The 24,026-nt window shown below is 37.1% G+C and overlaps 1 protein-coding gene across 1 annotated transcript in view; it reads right to left on the reverse strand.

The window, feature by feature from the left end:
* Window positions 1-24,026, reverse strand: part of CACNA1D (calcium voltage-gated channel subunit alpha1 D) — a 165,598-nt gene that overhangs the window by 97,572 nt on the left and 44,000 nt on the right. The window contains exons 4-6 of the mRNA XM_050979491.1: window positions 6,023-6,162; window positions 2,146-2,288; window positions 625-777 (exon numbers count right to left, since the gene is read on the reverse strand). Of these exons, the coding sequence (XP_050835448.1) occupies window positions 625-777; window positions 2,146-2,288; window positions 6,023-6,162 (436 nt within the window). The remainder of the gene's footprint in view (window positions 1-624; window positions 778-2,145; window positions 2,289-6,022; window positions 6,163-24,026) is intronic.

Genomic DNA, 24,026 nt, shown 5'->3' on the forward strand with positions numbered 1-24,026 from the left:
AAGCACATTGTAATGATACATCATTTAGAAGCTCCTCATGCTGATTTTTTCTTTCATCTTCACTGCTGCTACATCACTTCATGGCACTTCACACCAACACAAGGACCGCCAAGGAAAAACAGATACAATTCCTATACAGTGTTGTCTTCATTCCTTAATTAAAAGAAAAGCACCTTTAACCACCAGGTAAGATGCTTTCACTCTTTCAAAGTTCTCCCACAACACACACTTCCATTTCATCGTTTCACCTGGATGGAAGAACACTGCTTTCCTTCTTCATTTATTTCAGAACTGCACTCCTCACTCCATTGCCACAATCTGGATTTGTCCCTTTAAAAGTAGTCACTCTTATTTTCTTCACTACTGGTATTTAAGCTACACATATCAGAAATGAGAAGCTATTCAGAGCATGGTCTAGTCTCCAACTAGTTTGATTTTTTGGTGACTTTGGTATTGAGGTTTTTTTTCATTTAATGCACTGTACCTAAAATTGTGAACCAGTGTAAACTGGGGTAACAACAGCTTAAGTGCTTTGGCCCCTAGTTCTATTTCAAACTGAAATCCCAAAGATTTAAAAGAAAACATCATCAAACCCTTATTTTAATCAACAGTTTAATGACTTACCTGAATCAATAAGAAAACAAGATTTGTGCATTTTTCCAATAAAAAGTTCCAATCCTATAATAGCATAGATTATGATTACAAACAATACCAAAAGGGCAATATGGAGGAGGGGGACCATGGCTTTTATAATGGAGTTCAGGACAACTTGTAAACCTAAAAAAGAAAATAAAGAGAAATATGGTTAATATCTTGTATTCTATGTCTTACTCTATAAAATTGTATATAATTACATATCATTAGGACTTAATGATACAGACATGCAGAGATTATCAGATTTTTTAAACCCAGAACTATAAAATTTTCCTTTAACATAAAAATCTTTGTAAGAATCTAAACCTTTCTGTGTATTTAGTTCCTCTGTTAATAAAGTTTATATCATAGAAGTCAGTTCTTGAAATGTGTCACAAGAATCTGTGGGTGCTTTTATAAAAAAGGGCACTTAGCCAGTGTGTGTCTGTAAGTCATTTATATGACCTTGAAGTTCTGTGCTAAAACAAAAACTTTGCAGCAATTCTGAGAAAATGTTCACTTGGCCAATTACAGAACTGTCTTCTTACTCTGGGAGAAAAAATATAGTTAACTGGGAAAACACTTTTTTAATCTGTACAAACTTATTCTTTCATCATTTATCCTTTTCAGAACAGTTCTATTTTCTTTTTTCAATTAAATATTTATCCAACTTTTGGCTTTACCAAAATGATCTAGACTAATGAAGCTGCCACAGTATCAATGAGAATAAAATATGCCTCTTCTTTAACTTGATAGGCTTCCTCTCTGACATTTCATAGGACTGCTTCTGTCCTCAGTGAAGCCCTTTTGCCAAAAATCAGCCATTTCCATGTAACAGTCCATAATATATTAAACATAGAATCAGCTTTCTTCCTTGGAATGCCTTGGAAAGAGCTGTACTGGAAGTCGAGAACCTCGTATAGCCCAAATATCTTCAAAAATTAATAAAGCATTCAAAGAAAACAGGAAATATCAGAAAATTCAATTGTTTTCTTAAACAATATTGTTCTACTTTTTAAGCTTCCTAATTTATCTGTTAGCTCTGCTGAGATAAACAGAAGGCATTCATGTGCATTGGAGGGGGCAGGAAACACAAAATGTGTAATATGCTCTGGTACGCACTTATGAACATACAAACTATTTTAGGACCAGCTACACTTTCAGATGCAGGGGTTTAGAATTAGAATTAAATTTAGATTAAAAATCTAAATTTAATTTTCTGGTGAATTTGCATTTTAACATGCAATTTACTTTTATATAAAGCTTCTAAAAAGGAAGTGTATTCCCCTGTCTGCTTATTGAACTGTGTAAGGAAATCATTCACTGACTGAATTCACAATCCCTTGTTCAACTTGAAATAGGGTATCACTCATCTTGAAATTCACTTTATATACATAGCCAGATAAGAGAAACTCAGCTTTACCCATCTCTGTAGTGCCTGGAAGAAGACAGGTCAATAATGAGAGCAGCCACATTCCTGACTGCAATGGAAATGAAGAGAGCAGAGCTTACTGGGCACTCCTGATACGAGTCGGAGAGGTCGCAGTACACGAAAGGCTCTTAGGGCTTTGACATCAAAGCCACCAGGTTTGCCACCTGAGTGGCTGCCACCGTCTGTTTCTTTGGTTAATTGTTCCAATATTACACTAAATAATCTAGAAAATGAGATGAAAGGTAAGGTCATCACTATCTATTCACCATGCAGTCAAAGATACTACTTTGGAAATTAGTAGAATGCAGATCATTCTGCAAAGCTGTTCAGATGTCAGACTGAGAGGTATATTTACACATTAAATCATGACAGACAGAGCTATGAAGTGCAAGACTTCATAATCCCTCTAGAGAATGAGGATCACACGGTTTCCAATAATTTAGCATTCAGCTTATATGTACAGTTTGCTATTTTTAAATAAATGAAGCTGCTTTGCCACTTTTGTTCAAACATTTTAGCTTTAACATTTGGAGAATTAATCTTCTCTTCAGAAGAAGAAATAGATAATAACTAAAACCATCTGGTTTAATTTGGTGGAATATATGAACTCTAAGTGGCACAGCAGTACAATATTCCATATACCGTCAGCAGAAACTGAATATTTTAAAAATAATTAGAGTTCACCATTTAATAACACCAAAAAGATTTGTTTCTTGCACATAATATCTCTGAGGAAAAATATATTCCCAGATGGCTCATTTATTGTATTGTATTTTTTCCCTGCAGAAATGAATTAGTCATTCATTAGAACAGTTTGCAAGACAAGACTTTTATTTTGTTTTCCCACTTTTAGCAGCAATTTAAAGTGATGCATGTTCTTGAAATCCAAATTAATCTTCGGTTTATGTTAGTTTGGAACTCCACCTCAGATGCATGGGTTTCTAGACTGCCACTAGACCACACAAACTGTGTTATCCTTTGCACAGAATCTGTAGTTCAATAGTGGCAGAGCTGCACTTCTCCTGAAAGGATTATCAAGTTAATAGAGTTTTGCAATCATGAGAAATGTTTCACACTTGCCTGAAATGTGCAGGGTTTTAGTTTGGTCATGAAAAGTTTTCACAACTCTGGTTAAGAGCTCTGTCACACTGGATAGTTGCATGAAATCATCATATTATTTAATAGGGTGCCTAAACTAGATTATTGCAGGCTTTACCCTCCCCCTGCAAGCAGCTGACCCACATCAGTCCATATTCATCCCTAGACTGCTTCGTTCTGCTCCAGAGAAACCCCAGCCCCAAAGACTCTCCAGATGTTACAGGGAACATCAGCAGCCCACATACTGTTCCACCAAATGCAGACATCCAACACCAGGTCCTGTTTCAGCCCGAGAATTGAATGGAGGCATAAGTGCAGGCAAACGAACACCTCAGTGATTTCAAGAGTGACAATTTGTGCTCAAAGACAGACATTATTAAAAAGGCTTCTGAATCAAGTCCTGAATTCAGAGAACCTTTCAGCCTGTCAGTTCATACAACATTCAGAAAATTAAAGAGCATGGCAGGTGCTATGAAAGCTTTCTCTACTGGGACCTTATTCCTTCACAGAAATCAATGGAAGTTACGTGAGAGACCACGCAGGTGAGCAGACTACTCAGAGTAATTCATACTCTGATGGGTTACAGAGAGAAATGACAAAGAGTAGAAAGCATCACATTCACAGCTCTGTCTACAGCTCTGTCATTTTGTGCTGTCCAGCTGAAACCAGGACACATGTCATTCCTAAAAAGCCATTAAGGTATAAAACTATTGATCTGCTTTATTGAAATTTACATTCATATTCCTCTGCAGTTTATCAGTGTTCAAAGGTTTAATTAAGATTTGATCTTAAAAACATCTCTATATGTGCTTCCCTTTTGCTTGTAGAGATTTCTTTAGGTATAATTAAGATTAATGGAATTGGGCTGGCTGCAGTCTCTGCTGAGAAAGCAAATTTCTATACATTCAATATAGGACATCATGGCAGCTTTTTCAAGCTATTAGAATACCTAATGAAATTTCCCATTGAAGCTAGTCAAATACAATCAGGTCCAGAAGTGGTTCCATATGCACCTTGGGTTATATACGAAAATCAATTTTTCACTCTACTACTATGTATTAATTAAATAAATGGGACTTATTCTTGCTTAATCATGCAGGTTGTGTTCTTACTGAAAGAACTAAAACCTTGCTCACAATTCTGTGAGCATGTGACATGTCAGGAAAGGTCCACCTTGTCTTACAGGTAGGCTGCTGACAACCTGCACATGAGTTTATATTCCAAACTTCTGGATTTAAATTAGGACTTAATCTTACTGTGCTATTTTAGGCATTTGATAAGATGTAGTCCTTTTTTACTCATATTTTCAACGAATTCGGTGTGAGCATTTGACCTAACTCCATTTAGCCTCCAATAATGAGTGTTTTAGGAATTAGTGGAAAATTTTTTAGTTATCATGTATTTAGGACACAGCCAAAGATAGAGGTCATGTTAATTAGACTGCTCCAGGGTTACTGTAACTCCATGGTCACTTGACAAAAGGGAAGAGGTCTATTCAAGGCACTGCTTGGCAAGGGAGCAGAGCTGTGTGTGACAGTCTCCAACCTGCCCACCAAGCTTCCCCTTCAGGCACAGGGACCAATCTGTTGAGAATGACCTGACCTGATGAAGGATCTATTTATACACAAATTTTAGTCCTGGACCAAAACTGCCTGCATGCCAAAGGACTGGCCCAAATACAACCTTCTCAGTAACATTCAGTATCTCATAATCAAATAGTTACAAATCAGGCATTCTTGTATTTACAGTACTTCCCCAAATTTAACAATGCTTTACCATAAATTCCTTTACTTAGCAACTCTTTCTTTCCCTTAATGCAGTGACAACTTAAAAGCAGCACACACTCTAATTTCTGAGCCTTTTCAAATACAGGCAACCCTTGATATGGTTTGAATTTTAAAATGAAATTAGAATTGCATACTGCAAGCCAAGGTTGTGTTTGCTACAACACACAAAGTTAGACATGGATAATGTCCTCCATGTTCTAGATTATTATACTTTTAGCAAACAAAATTTGCAGTGTTGGTTAAACAGCTGTTTAACATAATCTTCACAACATTTAGGAAATTGGAGAATATACATCTCAAGATTAATTCCCTAGATAGCTGAAGGTAGGATCTAATGAAGTAGCACAGCCACTGACATCGAGTTGCTGACACAAAAATAATTTATCAATAGGTAGGTGCATAATGTAAGTTCCACTCCTCTGAACCTGCATAAGGCCCAAGCAGTCCCTTCTCTGGGGCAAAGAACAAACTCTCCAAGGTTTCCTGGTGCAGCAAGGTGCACAAGGTAAAGAAAAAAAAAAGTCATTTTTAACACACATTCAACCCCAGACAAATCAAAATCATATCTGTATCTGACATGCAGCACCTAATTTTACTCAGATTTTGGTAACATCAAGGAATCACTGTTAATTCTGTCTCCACAACCATTTTTCTCCACTTTGAAACACGTGGGTCCTCCCAGAGGTCTTTGTGAAACAGATGAACTCCACATGACTGCAGTGCAGTGTTAAACAAATAAATTAAATAACAACATGCAGCCCTTAAGAGATCAACATACGGAAAGACACCAGGAGTTTACCTTGAGAAAATCAGATGGAAAAGCTTCTGAAAAGCAACTCTGGAAATCTCCAGCAGGACTCAATTCCCCAGGAACTTATAAAAGCAATGCAGTCTCTAGCCAGGGATAGCACTGAAAATTGTAGGACTTTTTAACATTTTTTCATTCAGTTCATTCTTTTACTCCAAAGAAAGAAATCCAGCATAGGCTGCTAATCACAGCCAAGCAGGCCTGTACCTACCTCACTGCAAAGAAAAGTTTAAATATTTTTATAATGGAAGAAAAGCTACTTACCCTACTATTACTATTACAAAATCCAATAAATTCCATCCGTTTCTAACGTATGCATTGGGGTGTAATAATAATCCATATGCTATAATCTTCAAAAATGTTTCAACTGTAAAAATTATCAGGAAGGCATATTCTACTTTTTCCTGTGAAAGACAAAAAAAAGTACAATGAAAGACAATGAATGTAACAGCTCTTTTTACTATTGACAATTTGCAACAAGTGGGTACTGATCAGGACTAAGGAAATAGCTTCATGGCAGTTTATTTCACAGGTTTTAATTGCATAACACTTAATTATAACTGTACTGACAAGGTTATAATTATATAATTGCACACGGTTTTCTTGTTTTAACATTCTGTGAGAGGAAAAAAAAGCTGTTTCTGCAAACATTTAAGCATATTGTACCTTTGCTTAAGCAAAGAGTGCCATCCAGGTCAATAGGATTCTCTGCACTCATTTAACCAGAAAATGCTGTAGAACAGAGCCCTGGAAATATCCTTGAAGGGTAAGCAGTGGTATACTTCCTTTCACTATTAAAAAAGTTTTAATTGTTTAATATTTAATTTTACACTGTCTTGCAACTTTTTAATCTTGATATGGAAGCTTGCATTGACTTATTTTCCTTTCCACATCACCAGATTTCTTTAAAATACCCTATTATGTTTGAAGAAATTTTAAGGTATTGTACCACCGCCTTGCATCACTGAAGCTACAACATCAGATTTAATAGTTTTTCTAAATGCTATTAGTTTCTGCATTTTACCAAATTTTTTTATTTCAGAGCTATATACTGAATATCTTTTCTGACCTAACTAGATACTCTAGAAAGAAGAAACCACCAAAAATATTATTAGCACTCTTGACTTGGTAAATTGAAGAAGTCACCACAATCAAAACAGAACAGTTAACAACTGTTCTTGTTACCTTCAGACATGATCATTTCATTATTTTCTATAACACTTTGTTTAGTTATCTGTTGCTACTCAAATATTACAGCCAGGAACAAAATGCACAAAGAGTATGATTCATTTTTTGAACTTGTTCAGGAACACATGATGTTGCTCATTTATCACATACAAGGTTAATTATATGACTGTAACTGCTCAGTCAGGATTACCATCTTGTACTATCATTACTCAAATGGAACACCAACATTACACACAAAAATACATTATCCTTATTTGTTACACAAAAAAATGCACATTCCTTATTTGTCACACAGCTTGGCACTGTCATACACAACCAAAGGAAAAACCAAACCTTAATCATTTGCAACTTATACAAAAATCTTGATATTCTTATGTGCAAATCTTTAATTTGGGCAGCTAGATTTCTTTTCCTGCCAAAGAGGCCATTTAGGGTGGTTATGCATAGGATGTGGTATTTCCATTTATAAATCTGACCCTGGAGATTTAATGAAGGCACAGGCTGCTCAATAAACTCCTCCCCAGGCCTCTACCTGCAGCAAGCAGCACCCTGGGATCAATCACTGGGGCAGGTCAGGCACTCACTGCAAAGCAAGGATTCCTGGATCTCCTCTCCTGCTCAGCTCAGTCCTGCCCCCCTGCCTTTTCCCCTCTCTTCTGAGTACATTTCATGAACACTGTGGAGCTCCATCCAAGGCTCCTCAGCTGCTTTCCATTTTGGGTGAGATCTTCCAGCCCAGTGGAACCTCCAGTGAGACCTCCTTCTCCTCAAACTTCCTAATTCTTCTTTCAAAATTGTCCCTCCCACTTACCCATGGATTTATCACCCATCAGCCAGGACAGTTGCCAGATAACAAGAGTGAAGTGGCCTCACACAAGAAATGTCAAGGTCTTGTGCACCAAAATCCATCAGATCTCTTTGGCTAGAGAGCACCAGTGTGGTTGTAATAATATGAGTTATCAGCATTCCTGAGAAACACACTCAGAAATGCTTAAATACAACAAATCCTACCACATCCACATTCCACAATAACAGCTATTTCTGTCTCCCTCCACACAACTAAATTTGCAGCTTAGTTATAGGAAGATAAATAATGTAGGAAAACATAAGGAAGACAAAAATATTACAGTTGTCGTTTGCCATGGGCAAAATATATACCAAAATCATAGTAGTAAAAGAAAAAGGGAGACAAAATTTCTATGTTTCATATATGCCAAATTTCAATAGCTTCTTTACTTAAAAGGAACACAGGATCCAGGGCTGGATGGGACATTCTGAGCCAAAATAACCTTGTGGGTCCCTAAGTCCAGAGTTTTATAGGCAACCATGTAATTGAACTCCATCCATTAAAGTACCAGATCCATCCTAAAAACCAGTTTTGCTCTTCACTGCTCCCCTTCAAAAATATCCCAATGCTCTTCTGCTCTCTGGGCTAAGCACCAGTCCCAGTGCTCAAGTTACACAACCTTGTTCATGTCACACAGCCCTGCAGCTCATTTTCATGGGCCAGTTCAAACCTGAACAACTCTGCCCTATCATTTCCCATCCATCCTTCAAGAATAGTATTGGTCTCAATCCTGTTTATCTCATCTCTTATGGAAGCAGGAGATTTTACTATTTCCAGAACAGTATTGCAAACATTCCATTAGAGCCATGTGGAATGTAGGACAATCTCATTTTTAAACCCTCCAGTGGGCTCAAGGTAAGTGTGTGTTACTTCACAGATGGACCATAAGAAACCTTGAGAGCTGCACCAAGAGAAATCTCAGCAAGGAAAACTGGGAAGTGCTGCACCTTGGGTTAAATAATCCCACACCAATATGGGCTGAGAAAGGACCTGGAAGTCACACATCAATTTAAATGTGTACTCATTTAAATCAGACAAACTCCATATCTTCACTGTTTCATTTTCCCTCCCTTTCATGCTCTCACACACTCTATTTATTTCTTTCTTTTTAAAGCACAGCCTGTGTCTTCCACAGAGGCCAGATGAATGGCTTGGCCCCAAAGTTAACTCTCAAAGTACAGGCTGTGCTTTCTCCACAGACTGCTTGGCTCTTTAATAAGTAGGCAGCCAACAGATGCTCTCACATAAACTGCAGAGTTTACAACCTGCTCATCCTAGGGAAGGACTTGGATAATTTCTTGCTGGTTACTATGGACCATCAATTTTTGCCTCTGCAACCCTGATACATCTGTAGGCCACACATCCTCTTGTACATTCAGAGCTTAGCAACCACTACTCAAGAGTAAATAACATTCAATTTTCAGTACTCATGAAAGAGATGTAGAGGCAGGATTGGTTTGGGAAAATAAAACTAAAAAAGTAAGATATAAATTCAAAATACAGATTTAAGATAGCAATTTTAGCAGGATATTATGCAACACATTTATCTGGTCTCTTTTCTCCACAGTGGTAAAATCATATTTCATTCAAATTTTTTGATATCTTTAAATGAATACTTAACTTCATTCAAAATGTCAGTAGGTACACTAAAAAAGTAGACAGCTAAACAAAATAATAAGGAAATACCTAAGAGTATGTATTGAGTGCTTGCAAAAGAAAATCTCTATTAAAGGAAACCAAGAAGGTGGTTTTGGTTCTAAAAAACTGCTGAGCTGCTGAGATTACTGCAGAATTTGCACATAATTTCTAATATCTATTATTGCATTTAGGTTTTACACTGCATCATAAAATTAGCAGAAAACAGTGAAGCTGCAAACCTCAAGAAGATATGAAGCACAACAATATGTCTGTGTTCTGAAGGATCTAATCCTGAGGCTGTATAGATTAATAGTTGTTTGTTCACTGATTTGATAAAGCTGGGTCATCTCTCCTCACAGGCAGCTGATTCCAGCAAGGCTGTCTGACACTTTGGTTAAAGCTGCTCGAAATCTTCAAGGCTCAGCAATCTTTTTCTGAATGTATGATGCAACAGGACTGATAAGATAAACTGCCTTTCTCATGGAATCCATGGGGTTTGCCTTTGGTATTGATCATGGTGCACAAAACAAAGGCCACTCTTACCCTATGAGATTAGGTGCAACCATCAGATCCTTATTTTCTCAAAAAAAAAAAAAAAAAAAAAAGGGAAAAAAAGGAAAAAAAAAAGGAAAAAAAAGGGAAAAAAAGCAAGCATTTGCTTTCTTATTTTAAGTAAATCAGCTTAGCAGAAACCCTGTTGCTCAGGAAATCTTTTTTCCCCCACCCTAGCCAGATGGTGTACATTAGTCATCATTTATTATCTTCATATTTTCAAAATCTCTGAAAGAAATATGCAAAGCTACTGCTACATGTCAGAAGGTGACACACCAAAATTCTGCATTTACGTTAAGATGTTTCACAAGATAACTGCTTCAAAATAGGAAGTCATTAATTTGCAAAACCTTAATCTATTATGCTAGGTAATTAAGTCTTACTATATTACAATTTCTATTCCCTTAGCATCAGAGATGGAAACTATTTCTTAACTGAAGGAATGTATTTTTGCATCCAGACTAACAACCATGCATCAGAGTAAAAACTGCTTAGCAGATAAAGTGACTCAAGTTAAGCAAATTAAGCAGACTGATCAACTTTCTGAAGCTTAGACACAACACAAAATACTTTGACATTATTGACTTAGGGATCAAAAACAAAACAAAAAAAAAAAGAAATCACATGCTGTTTAATAAGTTGTGTGACTGATGTTTGGACAACACATACAAAGCCATTTATCTTTTTGTCAATCAGCCATTTTTTTAGTTCTGGCACTGGGAAAACACTCTGTCTACAGGACAGGAGAGTAACTTGAGTTGTGAATTTTAAAATATAATGGTTTGATTTTTCACTTTGTATACCATTATTCCTCTGAAAATCATCTGTGACATGCAGCATAGTAACAATTAACAATAGGAAAGTAAACCTATTTATTCCCATATATGAAAAATGTTATAGCAGTTTTCCAATACAAAAAATGAAACACAAATGGAATCCATACACCTGGCAAAAAGAAATCTATACACTTGCCTTTAATTCCTCAGCTTTAAAAGCAGAAACAAAGTAATGAACTATCAAGATTAGACATGGAAATTGCTCTCTATTCATTAGAAGAATTGGAATTATCACTCAACAATTTGGATAACTATCAGATTAACTGTGCCTTTAGACACATAAAAAACAAGGAGGGAGAGTTTGAAAAACTTATTTTAAGGATTCTTGTCCTGATGAATCCAAATAAACCATGTTTCACCATCCTCATCAGTCCTGACCCACTGGAGGGAATACAAGCACTGCTCTCTGCGTTGTCAGATGTCTGCATTACTGTCTCTGTAAGTGCAGATTTGCTCTGCAGCAACTTTAGAAAATATCATTATGTACACAAAATTGTACTCCTCTAATACAGGCCTGGGCAACAGACCTTGTTTCCGTACTTCAAGAGCACATTTCATGTACATGAGATCTTTTATGGCTGAATACATTGAATACATGTAAAATGTATTGGGCAGGAATTTGGCATCAGGCCCAGAAACATCTCCTGTCTTTTGAGGGGCTTTACAGGACTCCATCACATTACTGCAGATCCAGATGCTCTGGCATTTCAGGCTGGTGCATTTCATGGCAAGGCTGACACTTGAAAGTCAACACCAAGTACAAACTCCATAATTAGGAGTAGAAATAAGTGGGAGTTACACAGCAAGAACGTTCTTACACCAGTTCAATATTAAATGAACAGGATTTCACATTCCTAGTACCACTGCCAAGCAACAAATCTCACTCAACATTTTGACTGTCTTCAAAGAGAACACAGAATCCTTTCATCTTTTTTGAACTGAGGATTCACCATCCCATGGTCTGGTCACAATTAGCAGCAGTGGCACCCTCCAGATCTCGAGCAGGCATCTGTGTTTGCAGGAACAGAACTTGCAATAAGAACATCTCAGACTCTGAGCACAGCAAAGGAACAAAATGGATGTGCAAGCTATACACTGAGGTGCAATTAAAATTAACTACAATTAAGTTTCTTGAAGTCCCTTTTTATCAATGTAGTCTGCAGGAGCATTTGAATAACTTACAGCACTGAAATAGCACCTCAACCTTCAAAGACAGTTTTAGTTTTACTTTCATCTGACAGGTTCTGGAAGCCAGAGGTAGAGGAATAAGCTGAGCATATTTAACACTGATTACTTTTTTCATTATTTCCTGCAAGCACTTCCTCTAAATGCACTGTAGACCTGCATTTCATCTTTGAGTGGGATTGCTTCTCATATGTATTTTGCACTTTATGTTGTAACACAATAATGGAGATGTAAACACCTCAGTTCTGTAAATGACCATTTGTACACAGAGAAAAATGTTGCATCCAGATTGGAATTTTTCACACAGACACAGGCTTCTGTGTGGAGCCACATTGGTTTTATTCATGTAAAAGTTCAATTTAGTACATGTTAAGTGTTTTCAGTCCATAAATATTAAAGAAATCCAACCCCTTTGTGTTTTTTCCTCCTTTATATTTAGTCAGAGCTCTGCTCTGGGACAGGTAATGCTGAGCTTTGCTGAGCAACAGCTGGGGAAAACAACAGACATCCACTCTGTATGTACATAATTACTAAATCCACTATTGGCACTGCCTTGCACACCCTCACAGGGCACAGACAACCCTTCTGCTTCCTATTGCTGTGAAGACATTAGACAAATGGTGAGGGCTTGAAAATTTGATCATAAATAACCAAAAGCAAAACTGAACTCCTGCAAATTGACCATCTACTAAAAAATTACCAAGAAAGGACCCACAAACAAACCAATCACTTGGCAATGACTGCATTCCTGCAAGGTGTGGAAGGCAGGAGGTAGAAATGCCAGCAGGCAGAAACGTGGGAGATTCAGTCCTAAAACCACTTGAAGATTGAGCACAGTATTCCAAAGAATTGCACAAATCAAAGCTGGCCAACTAAGCAACAAAGAATACACCTGGAATAAAATCCAATTTACTTGGGTGTCTTTCTGCCCCCATCTAACTGATGATATTCAGGAAAAAAAGGCCAGCACAATAGGAGAATATTTGTGTAGACTGGCAGGTGGTCTCATCATTTTCCTTACATAGTTGAATAGAATCAGGGTCAAGTAGTGAATTAAACCTACATCTAGTCATAAAACAGCACTAATGTTAAATATATGTTGATACCTACTATCAAATGTGTTTATTTATAAGACGCCAGGTTTTGGCCAGAAACCAGCTTATGAGAATATCAGCAGGTCTCAGATACCTTAGTGAACATATTCAAATTCTGAACATTTAGAAATCAAGAGAATTTTGTAATCCTTATAAATTCATTCTCACCATGCAGAAACCCACAAGTAGAAAACAGGCAGGAGCATTAAATCCTCTATTGAACTTAGTGCAAGGTAGGTTAAAAAAAAAAAACAAAACAACTCCAAAAGCTACAAAAAATTATTTTTCCTTAAAAGAGAAAAACTACAGACCAAAATCTCACCAATCACATCAAACTGTAATTATTTTGGCATTTCATTACGAAACAGAGGAAAAAGAAAGATCTGCTTTAAAAAGACTACGGTGTGAGGTCTTCCTGTATGTTTTTGCAAATGCTACTTCAATTATGTGTTTCTTAAAATGCTGCCAGAAAAACTTTCAGCTGTCACAAAAACTTGACTACCCCAGTGATGCTGCAATAGCCTGAATTTAAACCTACCCACAAACAATGTCCATTTTTTTCCCTGGTTTTCCAACCCATGTAATTCCTTCTTTGACCAACACAACCCTGAAATGCCCAGGAGTGGCTCTCACACCAGTCCTGGTCACTCAGCATTCTTGTAGGTGAGCTTGCCAAAGCAAGAGTCTGTCCCAACAGACAGACAGTTCCAAGTGGCTCTGACAGAATGTGGCATCCCAAGTGAAAAGAAAGGGAGAAGACCAAACAGGTAACATTTTTTGTGTGCTACTTATTCTTTCACAGCTCTGTAATGATCCAGTGCTGTGTTTTAGAAATGTCAAGGACTTTCTGTAAAAAAAAATTTAAAAACCAAACAGTAAAACAATATGGAGAACAGATGGGGTCTGTAGTTCTGTTCTGCACCAGTAGTGCCAGCCAGGAAACAGAACAATGACATTCCTTGAGTAGGTGTTTCTTCCCTTGATTTATTCATCTGCTTGCAAATCTAATTTCCACTTTCATTACAACAGAACTGGACAAAACAGAATAATTTCATCACAATGCTTTACTCATTAATCTGCCAGATGCATGACTCCATCAGCTCTTTGCTTTTGTCAGTTTAAGAACTACAGAATGATTTGTTAAGAACATACCCAACAAGACGTTTGTTTTCCTAAATACCTTTAGTAGGGTAAAAACTTGCATTAGGTAAGGCTTAATAATTTCATTTGGTGGGGTTTGGTTTGAGTCTGTTTCATTTGTTTGGTTTTGTGGGGTTTCTTTGTTGGTTGGTTTTTATTACAGTGGAATGGTTTAACAGACACCCACCAATAAGGTTTTCAAAAACTCAAACACACCACACTACCCCATGTCCTGGTGTGACCTTGAGGTGAACAAAAAGGGAGGACATGGTTAGGCCTGGCACTTGATTGGAATTTTTCTGATCACCCTTCTCAAGTTTGAAACAGAAGAGCCCCAGACCAGTGGTCAATCTGTGAGCTATGTCCTACCCTTGTGGTCAACTATTGTCCATGGAAACCAGCAGCTTCAAGAACATTTCATTCAAACCTCTGATTTTAGAGTGGTCACCTTCCACGACCAGGACTGGGTATCTGTATCAGGACTGGCTACAGAATTAAAATATTATTTCAAAAAACTTCAAGGGCTTGAGAAAGTACTAAAGGATGTAAATCCCTTCCATTGGTATAATAATGTCAAGAAATTATCTTCAGAGAAATCTGTATTTAGTTCTGACTCCTTCTTAATAGAGCCTAACATCAGCTCAGCACTAGCATTTCATACAGAAGACACTGAATGCAATACATGATGTGGAAATGATGATTCCATACTGAGAGGAAGGTATGATTGCTAAATAAGTTCCAGTGTGAAATATCTAATGCCTTTCTGAGATCTACATGCTGCTCACTCTATTACCTCTTCACAATTCTTCTCTTTTAGAAAGAATTTCTTAACTCCTTAGATAGACTTTGATTTACTCTAGATATTTGTTAACAGGTAAAACAAAGTACTGCACTAAAAGTCACTCCAACAAATCTAGAAAGATTGCATTATTTATGAGCACACAACCTGCCAGAGCACTAGAAGCCATAAACTACAGAAATGTCAACAGCAATGTTGCTGATGAAATACATTTTGAACTAAAAAAGAAGACAGGATAGAATATTCCTGGTAGATGCTGCCCAGAACAACAATGTGGGGAACCAAAAAAAAATGCATTTATCCAAACTGACAGGAGAATGGTCTGCAGTAGCCATGAAAATGTTAAAACACAACTTTATCCTTGGGTGTCTCAGTAGCTGAACAAGTTGTCCTTTGCAGTTTTCTTCTCCTGTGGTAGCTTTTGAACCAAATACTTGAGGTATCTCTTTAATAAAAATTTTATTTCATAGTCAAAAATCAAATATCACACTAATAAAAGACTTTGTTTTGAAAGAATATCTCATAGTAAATTCCAGATATGTGAAATGTAACATGGCTGTAGAAATTGGTATTTCTCTGCAGCAATAAAATGCAGGAAGATTCCCATTCTGTGTATCCACTAAGTACTTGGATAATTATGAAAGAAAGCCCTCTAAGTTCTTCCATCTTGAACACAAGGCTAAATGAACATAGAAACATTTTCATCACACATCTGAGGATTAGATTGCTCTGGCTGTTCCATAAAAACAAAGAAAATGATGATCTGTAGAGAAAATCCAAGGGAAATGAACTCTTTTTCTACGACAGGGTTCAACAGAAGCCCTTTGCTCCACTGCAAACACAGAGCTCTTGGACAAGAAATATTAAAAGGTGGAATGGTTCTGTATAAATACAGAGGAGTTGCAAGAAAAATTCAAAAAACAGCAAAGCTAAAACAACAATTTGTATGCAGTCTACAAACAGGTCCCATGGTATACCAGCTTTAATTTCAGCAGTGCTTGGGTGCAACACTGATCCACTCTTAGGAAAATTCATTAAAAATTCAAGCATTTAGCTGGTTTCTACTAATAGCACCACCATGAAGCTTTTCTGTTTTCTTCATTATAACCATGGTAGAAAAGCATTCAAAGTAACCCTAAACCTACCAATACTGAAATAAAGAAAACCATGGAATACTACTGACATCCACTGCTAAGGTATCAGGAAAACTTGCTGCAGTAGAAACAACTCAAATACCTGAATAAAGCTGAAAACACTTTTGTTCCTTTCCTCTGATCTGCAGATCAAACCTTAGTGATAAAAATCTTCAACTCGTGATAGAAAGTAAAATATGAGTCTGCCTGCCCTAAAGCCACATTTCTTGTTTCTTTATGGATGAATCAGTTTTTCCTCTATCTTGTGGAATGTAGCCAACATAATTTAGGGTCCCTCCAGTGCCTGCTACAATTATAATTCCAGATTCTGCAAATGCTTCTAAGTGCATCTTTGTGATCTCTAAGTTACAATGCAAAATCATTTTCTTCCTTTCATTCCCATACCATTTGGCATCCCAGGAGATGTATTTAGGTTCTGAATGTCTTATTTCATTTTCCACTTCTCCACACAGAGCACTTGATCAAGAAGATTATTTTATTATTATTCCCATCTGAACTGCATCTAAGCCTGTTTTAATTTATTCCCCTATCTGGAATATCAGTTTTGATTTCCAGAGAACTCACTGTCCACAACAATATATTCCTAAGTGCTCTGTCACTGCTTCAAGTTTGCTTCTGTTATGACTGTAAGACAGTTTGAGTACACCAACACTTGCTTTTCTTCCACCTATAAAACTGCTTTCCAGCTGACATAGAATGCCATAGTCCCTATGATTTTTCACCCATCTATTCAGTGGAACAGCCCCTAAAGCACATGGACAAACATTGTTCTTCAAAGTAATTACATGAAACAAGTGCCATTGCCTCCCTTTTGGAAAAATTAGGCCTTCTGTCCTAAAGAACCAAAGTCTCTACTATCCCCAAATAGGCAAGAAAAAAAAAAAACGTTATTTTGATCAGATAAAAATGCCAGAGACCAAGAGCCAAAAATATTTTTTTTTCTCTTTCAGTTATATGCACAGAATTTAAAAACCATGCATTTACTGGAGGTCACGGAATTATCAAGGTTGGAAGAGATCTTTAAATATTTGAACCAGATCACCTGGTTCAAATATCAACCCACCACCACCACCATCACCCCTGGACCAAATCCCCAAGTGCCACATCCAGATGTCTCTTGAACACTTCAAGAGATGGTGATTCCACCACCTCCCTGAGCAGCCTCTTCCAAAGCCTAACCACTCTTTCAGTGATTTTTTTTTCCCCCTATTATTTAATGTGACCCTTTCCTGACACAATTAAATGGCCATTGCATCTTGTCCTTTCTGTTAAGATCTGGTAGAGGACAACAATCTCTTCTAAGGGAGTTGTAGAGAGTGGCAAGGACCCCTGAGCCTCCTTTCCTCCAGACTAAACAACCTCAGCTGCTCCTTGTACAACTTTCTAGACCCTTCCCAGCTTCACTGCCCTTTCTCTGGACACACTCCAGTGCCCCAATCTCCTTTTGAAATGAGGGGGCCAAAACTGGACACAGGATTCAAGGTAATTTGATTGCCTAAGTAAAGATATTTCACAGCCAGAAGAGCTGAACTGAAAATTCTATTAGTCTCCCACTGTTTCAGTGATTTGAAGACAGCTCTAAAAATTATTTGATTCTACTTCAGTGAGTGTAACTAAAATACAAATCCTTGTACCTTAACGGCCTGGGAGCTGATGACATATGGGAGCCAGTTTATACTGCATATGGGTTTTTAAAATGACCACTGAAACACAAGTATTTTCACAACCCACTACCACACATTGAATGGCCAGTGAAAATATTGGAAAAATGAAGGTCTGAAAATTAATCCTTAACACGGGACGAGGACTAATAGGAATTTACACTCCACAGGTTTAATTCAGAATCACTTTGGAGTCAGCAACCACCGTTTTTTGTTTCCTTCTGTGAACTGACTCTTTTACATCACAAGTTTTCTACTCTGATTCCAACACCAGTGACTCAAATTTGAAAAGAGGGTCTTCATCTCTGCACAAAAAATGCCCAATACTCTGCAAATAAAGTTCTCAAAGTGCAACAAAATGCTCTAATTAAGTATTTCCTTTGCTTAGTGCTATTTCTAATTTATGATTTGCCAAAGGCTCTGTTTCACTCGTGTTTCGATGGAATACTTAGCACAGCGTGAAATAGATGGCATCTCCTCTGTAGCAAAAGTGAAAGGTTGACTTCTGCCCTGGGCATCTTTTATTTTTTGTGAAAGCTTAGAGGTAGAAACTGAAGCATGATAATTGAACCTTGAAGGAAAAAGTAGTGACATTATAAGAACTGCTTCTGTCAAGTGATAAATATCCTGTGATATATTTAACTTGTACTAATAAATTCGTAGTGTTAATAAAGATTAAAAGGTAGTTATGCCATATAAAATGGGACATGTTGGACATGCTGACAGATAGTAGGGCCCACTTACCATTCCAAGTAATGGGGCAGGTCACTATCAGATAAAAATAAAAAGGATAATTACCTAATCTTTTTTTAAAAAATAATTCTGCATTTACATTTATTATACACGGCATATTTAAAAGGTGGTTTTCATATTCTCCAGCACCCAAGGCATAAACCTGAAAGTGCCATTGGAAATAACAAATGATGTCATAGAAGTGTGTAAAACCTGAGGCAAGAATACATCACAGTCAGAACCCAATGGCTCTGCTCAAGTGACACACACATTTGCACTCAGGAGTTTTGCCTTTTTCTTATTTTGGTTAAAGCTACCACAGCAACATTCTCCTAGTGAGGTGTGTCAGAACTAATGTAGCTGAATGTAGTTCACTGTAATTGAAAGTAATTCATGCTGTCACATTTACTGTAACGAGAGGTCACATCTCCAGGGCCATAAATGTTGTTCACGTTAATCGTAACTGACACCTTCCTCCTCCTTCAGGGAAATTCAGCCATATTACATGGCTTAGTTCACATCCTTTTTAAGGATCTGAACTTCTTTATGTTTGGCTGGTTTTGTGGTTTGTTTTGGGTTTATTGGTTTTTTTAAGCTAAAAACAGGCAAAAACATCAGCAACAAATTCTGCCTGGTGATAGAGTCATCTCACAGAAAAGTACGTAACAATAATTATAATTACCCTGATCTCCAAAAATCCTACAGATTTGACCTGAAAAAAATTATGACCTGAAATTCAGCTATTTTGGAAACAAAAGCTGTTCTTAAATTATAAATACATATAAGCCATATTCTAAAAGAGTAAGTAAAATGCAACACTCTCCATAACGACCCTCTGGACTACATGCATTAATTTCTTCCTAATACTTACATATATTATGATTCAGGAATCATAAAGCCCCACAGTAAACCATGGACTTATTTTGAAACACTTCAATTCCATATGGACATGTCAGGGAATGAACTCCACTCTCAACATGACTGAATATTTCAAACCTGATAATTCAAGTAGGACACCATTTCCTTTATAAATATTAACCAGTTATCTGGGGGGGTTATGGCATGAAAGTCTAAATCTTTTGATCCCTGTTGAACAAAGCTCCACACCTGAAGAAGGTCCTTCAAAGCACTGAATGCATGTGCACTCCATAATTAACAGTGTGCAGAAAGTGGAAACTTCTAATCTGCATGCTTACTTTATCCTGAAGTATAGTTAAAAGATGAAAGATGCTGAAGAAGAAGTGCAATGTAAAAATTCACTGGCAAGAGTAGGATGTGTTTGTTAGGCAAACAATAATCTGAGTTGCTTTGGTTTGTTTTGGTTGGGTGACCAAGAATCTGGGTTTTCTCCTTGAAAAATTCAGTGGTATCTTAATTCCGAATTAAAAGCTCAGGGTTTAGGTTTTTTCTAACAGATCCTTATGGGAACACAAAATATAAATTTTCATTTACTCACAAGAACAACAGATAATATTAATGATAAAAATTTTCACTGAGGACTCTCAGAATTATGAATTAAAGAAGTGAAGAACATAAAAATAGGAGGACAGATTCTTTTCTATAATGGCTTGAATAATACTATTTTTTGAAAGGCAACTTAGTCTTAAAGTTACAATTATTTGAAATTGATCATAATGCCACAAGAAAAGCAGTTGTTTGATTTCCTTTGGTATAACTCAGTAATAATGCTACTGAAACCAAATAAATTAGATGAGTTTACGAATTTTTGAAGAATCAAATGTTGAAAGACCCCAGACCCACTATAACAGAGCACAACTCCTCAGGCATAAATAAAATTGATTCTTTCAGAGACCAATTTTTCTGTTGACTGACAATGTCATTTAGTTTTGGTGAGGCATCCAGCAATTGTGCAATTTCCTACAGTGGCATTTGGTGAAGAGATACACAAAATATTGCTGTGAGCCCTGCAGTAAAAGTTTGCTGAATGACCTGAAACACTAAAACACATGACCTCACTGCAATAAAAAAGGTCATGTCATTCTTATTCTTCTTACCTATAATTAACATTTACTGTTGTCTTTTTAGCAACATCACTCAACATTTCTCAGAAATAATTCTAGGTTGTTCTTCCAAACAGGTAAGCACTTCATGTTTCACTGTGACCACACTATTGCATAATATTTGTCCTGCACCAGTATCTGCAATAGCCTTGATCGTGCTTGTTGTACCAAACATATCAAGGATAAAAATATGATTTACATTCCAACTAGTTCCCCATCTCAGCCTTAACTGCATTACAATTCCATCAGTTTCTTACTCTGTAGAAAGGCATTTCAGCACTTCTACCCTAGTACCACATTCATTCTAATCTCCAAGGTTATCATTAATCTATATTTTTCCAATATAGTACCACTTGGGAAAATAGCTCAAAAGTCATCATGAAACCATATTACAATAAATCACCATTGCCATTAATACCTCAGCACCACAAAAAGTAAACATCAATAAATTACTATGGGGTCTTCTAACCAGAAAAGTGATTTTCTTTCAGAAATACTCTTTCCTGTTATAAAGAATAAGTCAGAACATAAAAATACATTTGGATAATAAAACATGCACTCCAGTTGAGTCCTGTGAAATACAGCTCCTCAAATCAGGTCTATAATTTGCTTAGGACTCTTCATTTACTTCAATAAATCATCAATCACTAATTTCAATGGTTTTGGTGAAAAGAAGCAGCAGCACTAATTATTAACCAGTCTGCCTAAACTCTGAACATGGTTTTGCAAATATTCTAAAACTAGTTTTTGTACAATAATTTCAAGGAGTATACAGTCTAATACCTCATTAGGATTGGGGTAAATCAAGGCAATATGACAGTGAATTCAAATTTTCCCCCTTTTCCTACTTTATTTCTTTGTTCTTTGCTGCAGTCTTTTCCAGCAGATTTGACAGACCTGAGATGTGAAGTTGTAGGGCCAAACCCTGCCAAAATGAATGTCCTGTTCACTCCTACTGCAAGTCTGTTCCCATATCTCTCCCCTCTGGCATTTGGAAAGCTCTTCTAATCACCAATGTAACTTTACCCACAGCTAGTTGATACCCAGCTGTTCTTGTGCCAGCACTACCCTTTAGCTAGAGCAGCTTTCCTCTCCCCCTCATGTTCCCCCACTGAAATTCGCTCTCGTTCTTCAATTTTCCAAGCTGAAAAATGTCATGCTGTTAGTTCCCTCTTATGAAATAAGTTTATTCTACACAGTCATCCTATTATCCTTCCTCTGCACCTATTTATTTGAATTGATCCACAAGAGGATGATTAATTTACCCTCTGTCAAAAAGCAATTTCCACATTGTGACGAAGTATGCACATAAATCTGTTACGTAACTTTAGAATGTGAATTTCTTATATGTCTGTTTCTATGAATCTCTTTAAACTCCATACCTTCAAATCCTTACTTTAGGGTCAAAATTGTCACCACTTGAATTCCACCAAAGAATCAACACTAGTTTCTCCAATCACATCTGACTGAAATCCATTACATTAGTTTTTGAAGCTCCCCAGACTTCCATTTCAGTAGGTAACCTTAAGCATTTATCATTTCTATATATGCACATTGAGCTTCTTAATATTTCATGTGTGGGGAGCCCTTTCCATAGGGATGCTTCAAAGACATCACTTTTGTTGGAGGAGAAAAGGATTACTCTGGTAGGTCCACATAAATTCATCTTTTCCCTTGTTACGTAAGCCTTGCTGTCTGTGTTGTCAAGTATTTTTCATGTCCAGAGTTAAATAGCATTGTCTTTTAAGTCAAAAGGAGTAGGCCTGAACCCAGAATCTGGAAAGCATCCAGCTGTAGTAATGTTTTCTTTGGATGAAATATGTTGAACAAATGTAAAGCCTTTTTACCACTGCTACAAAATATGGTTGGATTAGGTCTTGGGGCTACACACTTTGTCATTCTGATTCTGTGACAGCAACAAGCCATGAGAGGAGTAGAGAGAGCTGAGGCAGCCAGCTCCCGTGATTGTTAAACACTTGACATTTCTGTAAAAAATACTTCACACTGAAAGAAATAATCATTTTCTTAACCTTTACTTGCAGTCTTCTAGAGGTATGATTAATCAGGGGCTATGCTCTTTAGCTGTTTATTTTTCTGATTTTTACTGCATGTACTGGCACAGGTAATTTTAAATGCTGTCACTTGTTCTTTCCCTCTCTGTTGAATGTGTACCCTTTTCACCTTAAATTGCTTTCCCAAGAATAATAAACCTACCTCAGATAGAATCATTCTGAAAATACTTAGTCCACGTGAAAATACATATTTTGAAAGTTAGACCATCAATTATTACATCTATTATCCCATCTGCTAAACAGGAATACTGGAGTACTAATGACATTTTATGCCTCAATTAGATTTTGGTTCATTACATAAGAAAGGGCAGCGCAGATGTGTTATCCAATAAAATTAAATTGCAGGACATAATTTATTTCTGAAAAATTATGTGTTCAGGCACCATTTATTCTTCCACTCTGGAAAAGCATAAAAAGTCTCAAGAAAAGGCCAAGATAGGTTAGTTTAGCTTCTGGGTGATCCAGGGTATTCTCCAGACCAATAGCCCCAGCCCTGGCCAAGCAGAGCTCTGCTTCCTCACAGGACCTGAGACACCAGAAGCCAAGTCTGAAGTTGGGCAGCAAAACATTAGTACAGCAATAGCACAGAAAATTCACTTGACATGCTCAGGGCAGAAAACTGAAGACAAACTGATACTAAGCTTTTATCTCCCTAGTTTCCCTTCAACACCAAGTTTCACCCAACTCCACAAAACATCAGTGCAAAGCATGTTTGCAAAAAAACAAAGTAAAAATACACCATAATTGCTTAGACACATTCCCGAGAGTGCTTGCTCTTAGCTAGAGAATAATACTTTGTGCTCACTTGGTGTGACATTACTTTAGGCTGTCTATGACAATAGGTGTTTTATTTCTAAACTCCCATTAAGCTTTGATCACATTTTTTAATTGGTTCAATAGAATAAAAAAATAATTAATACACATATATAAAATGCTTCAGGGAAAGATGCATGCAGATGTATTTACCTTATGAATAGCAAAGTGACCATAAGATCAAAAGGCAGATTAGTATGAAATGGATCTAGCTGAGAAATAATTGTAGGAGCAAGACAGCAGCAGAGGCTGTAACCTGCAGCCTGAGAGGGAAGTCACTGACTCTGCAGCTGCACTGATCTTCCTGCCCAAGCCAGTGAGCTTTAAATCCACCCTGCCTATTCTGCAATTCAACCTCTGGCTGCTGTGAGCACCAGCTGGACCCAGCAGTTTGGCAGCACCATAAAACCTGGCATTGGCTGGCAAATCAAGCAGTCTGACCCATGACAGCATTCTGGCTGTCCAGGGCCTCCATTCCAGCCCCCAAGAACCTCCTGCACAAACACAAACTCCAGCACTGCTTCCATGGCAGGGAT

Source organism: Serinus canaria, chromosome 12 (genome assembly GCF_022539315.1).
Source record: "Serinus canaria isolate serCan28SL12 chromosome 12, serCan2020, whole genome shotgun sequence".
NCBI lineage: Eukaryota > Metazoa > Chordata > Aves > Passeriformes > Fringillidae > Serinus > Serinus canaria.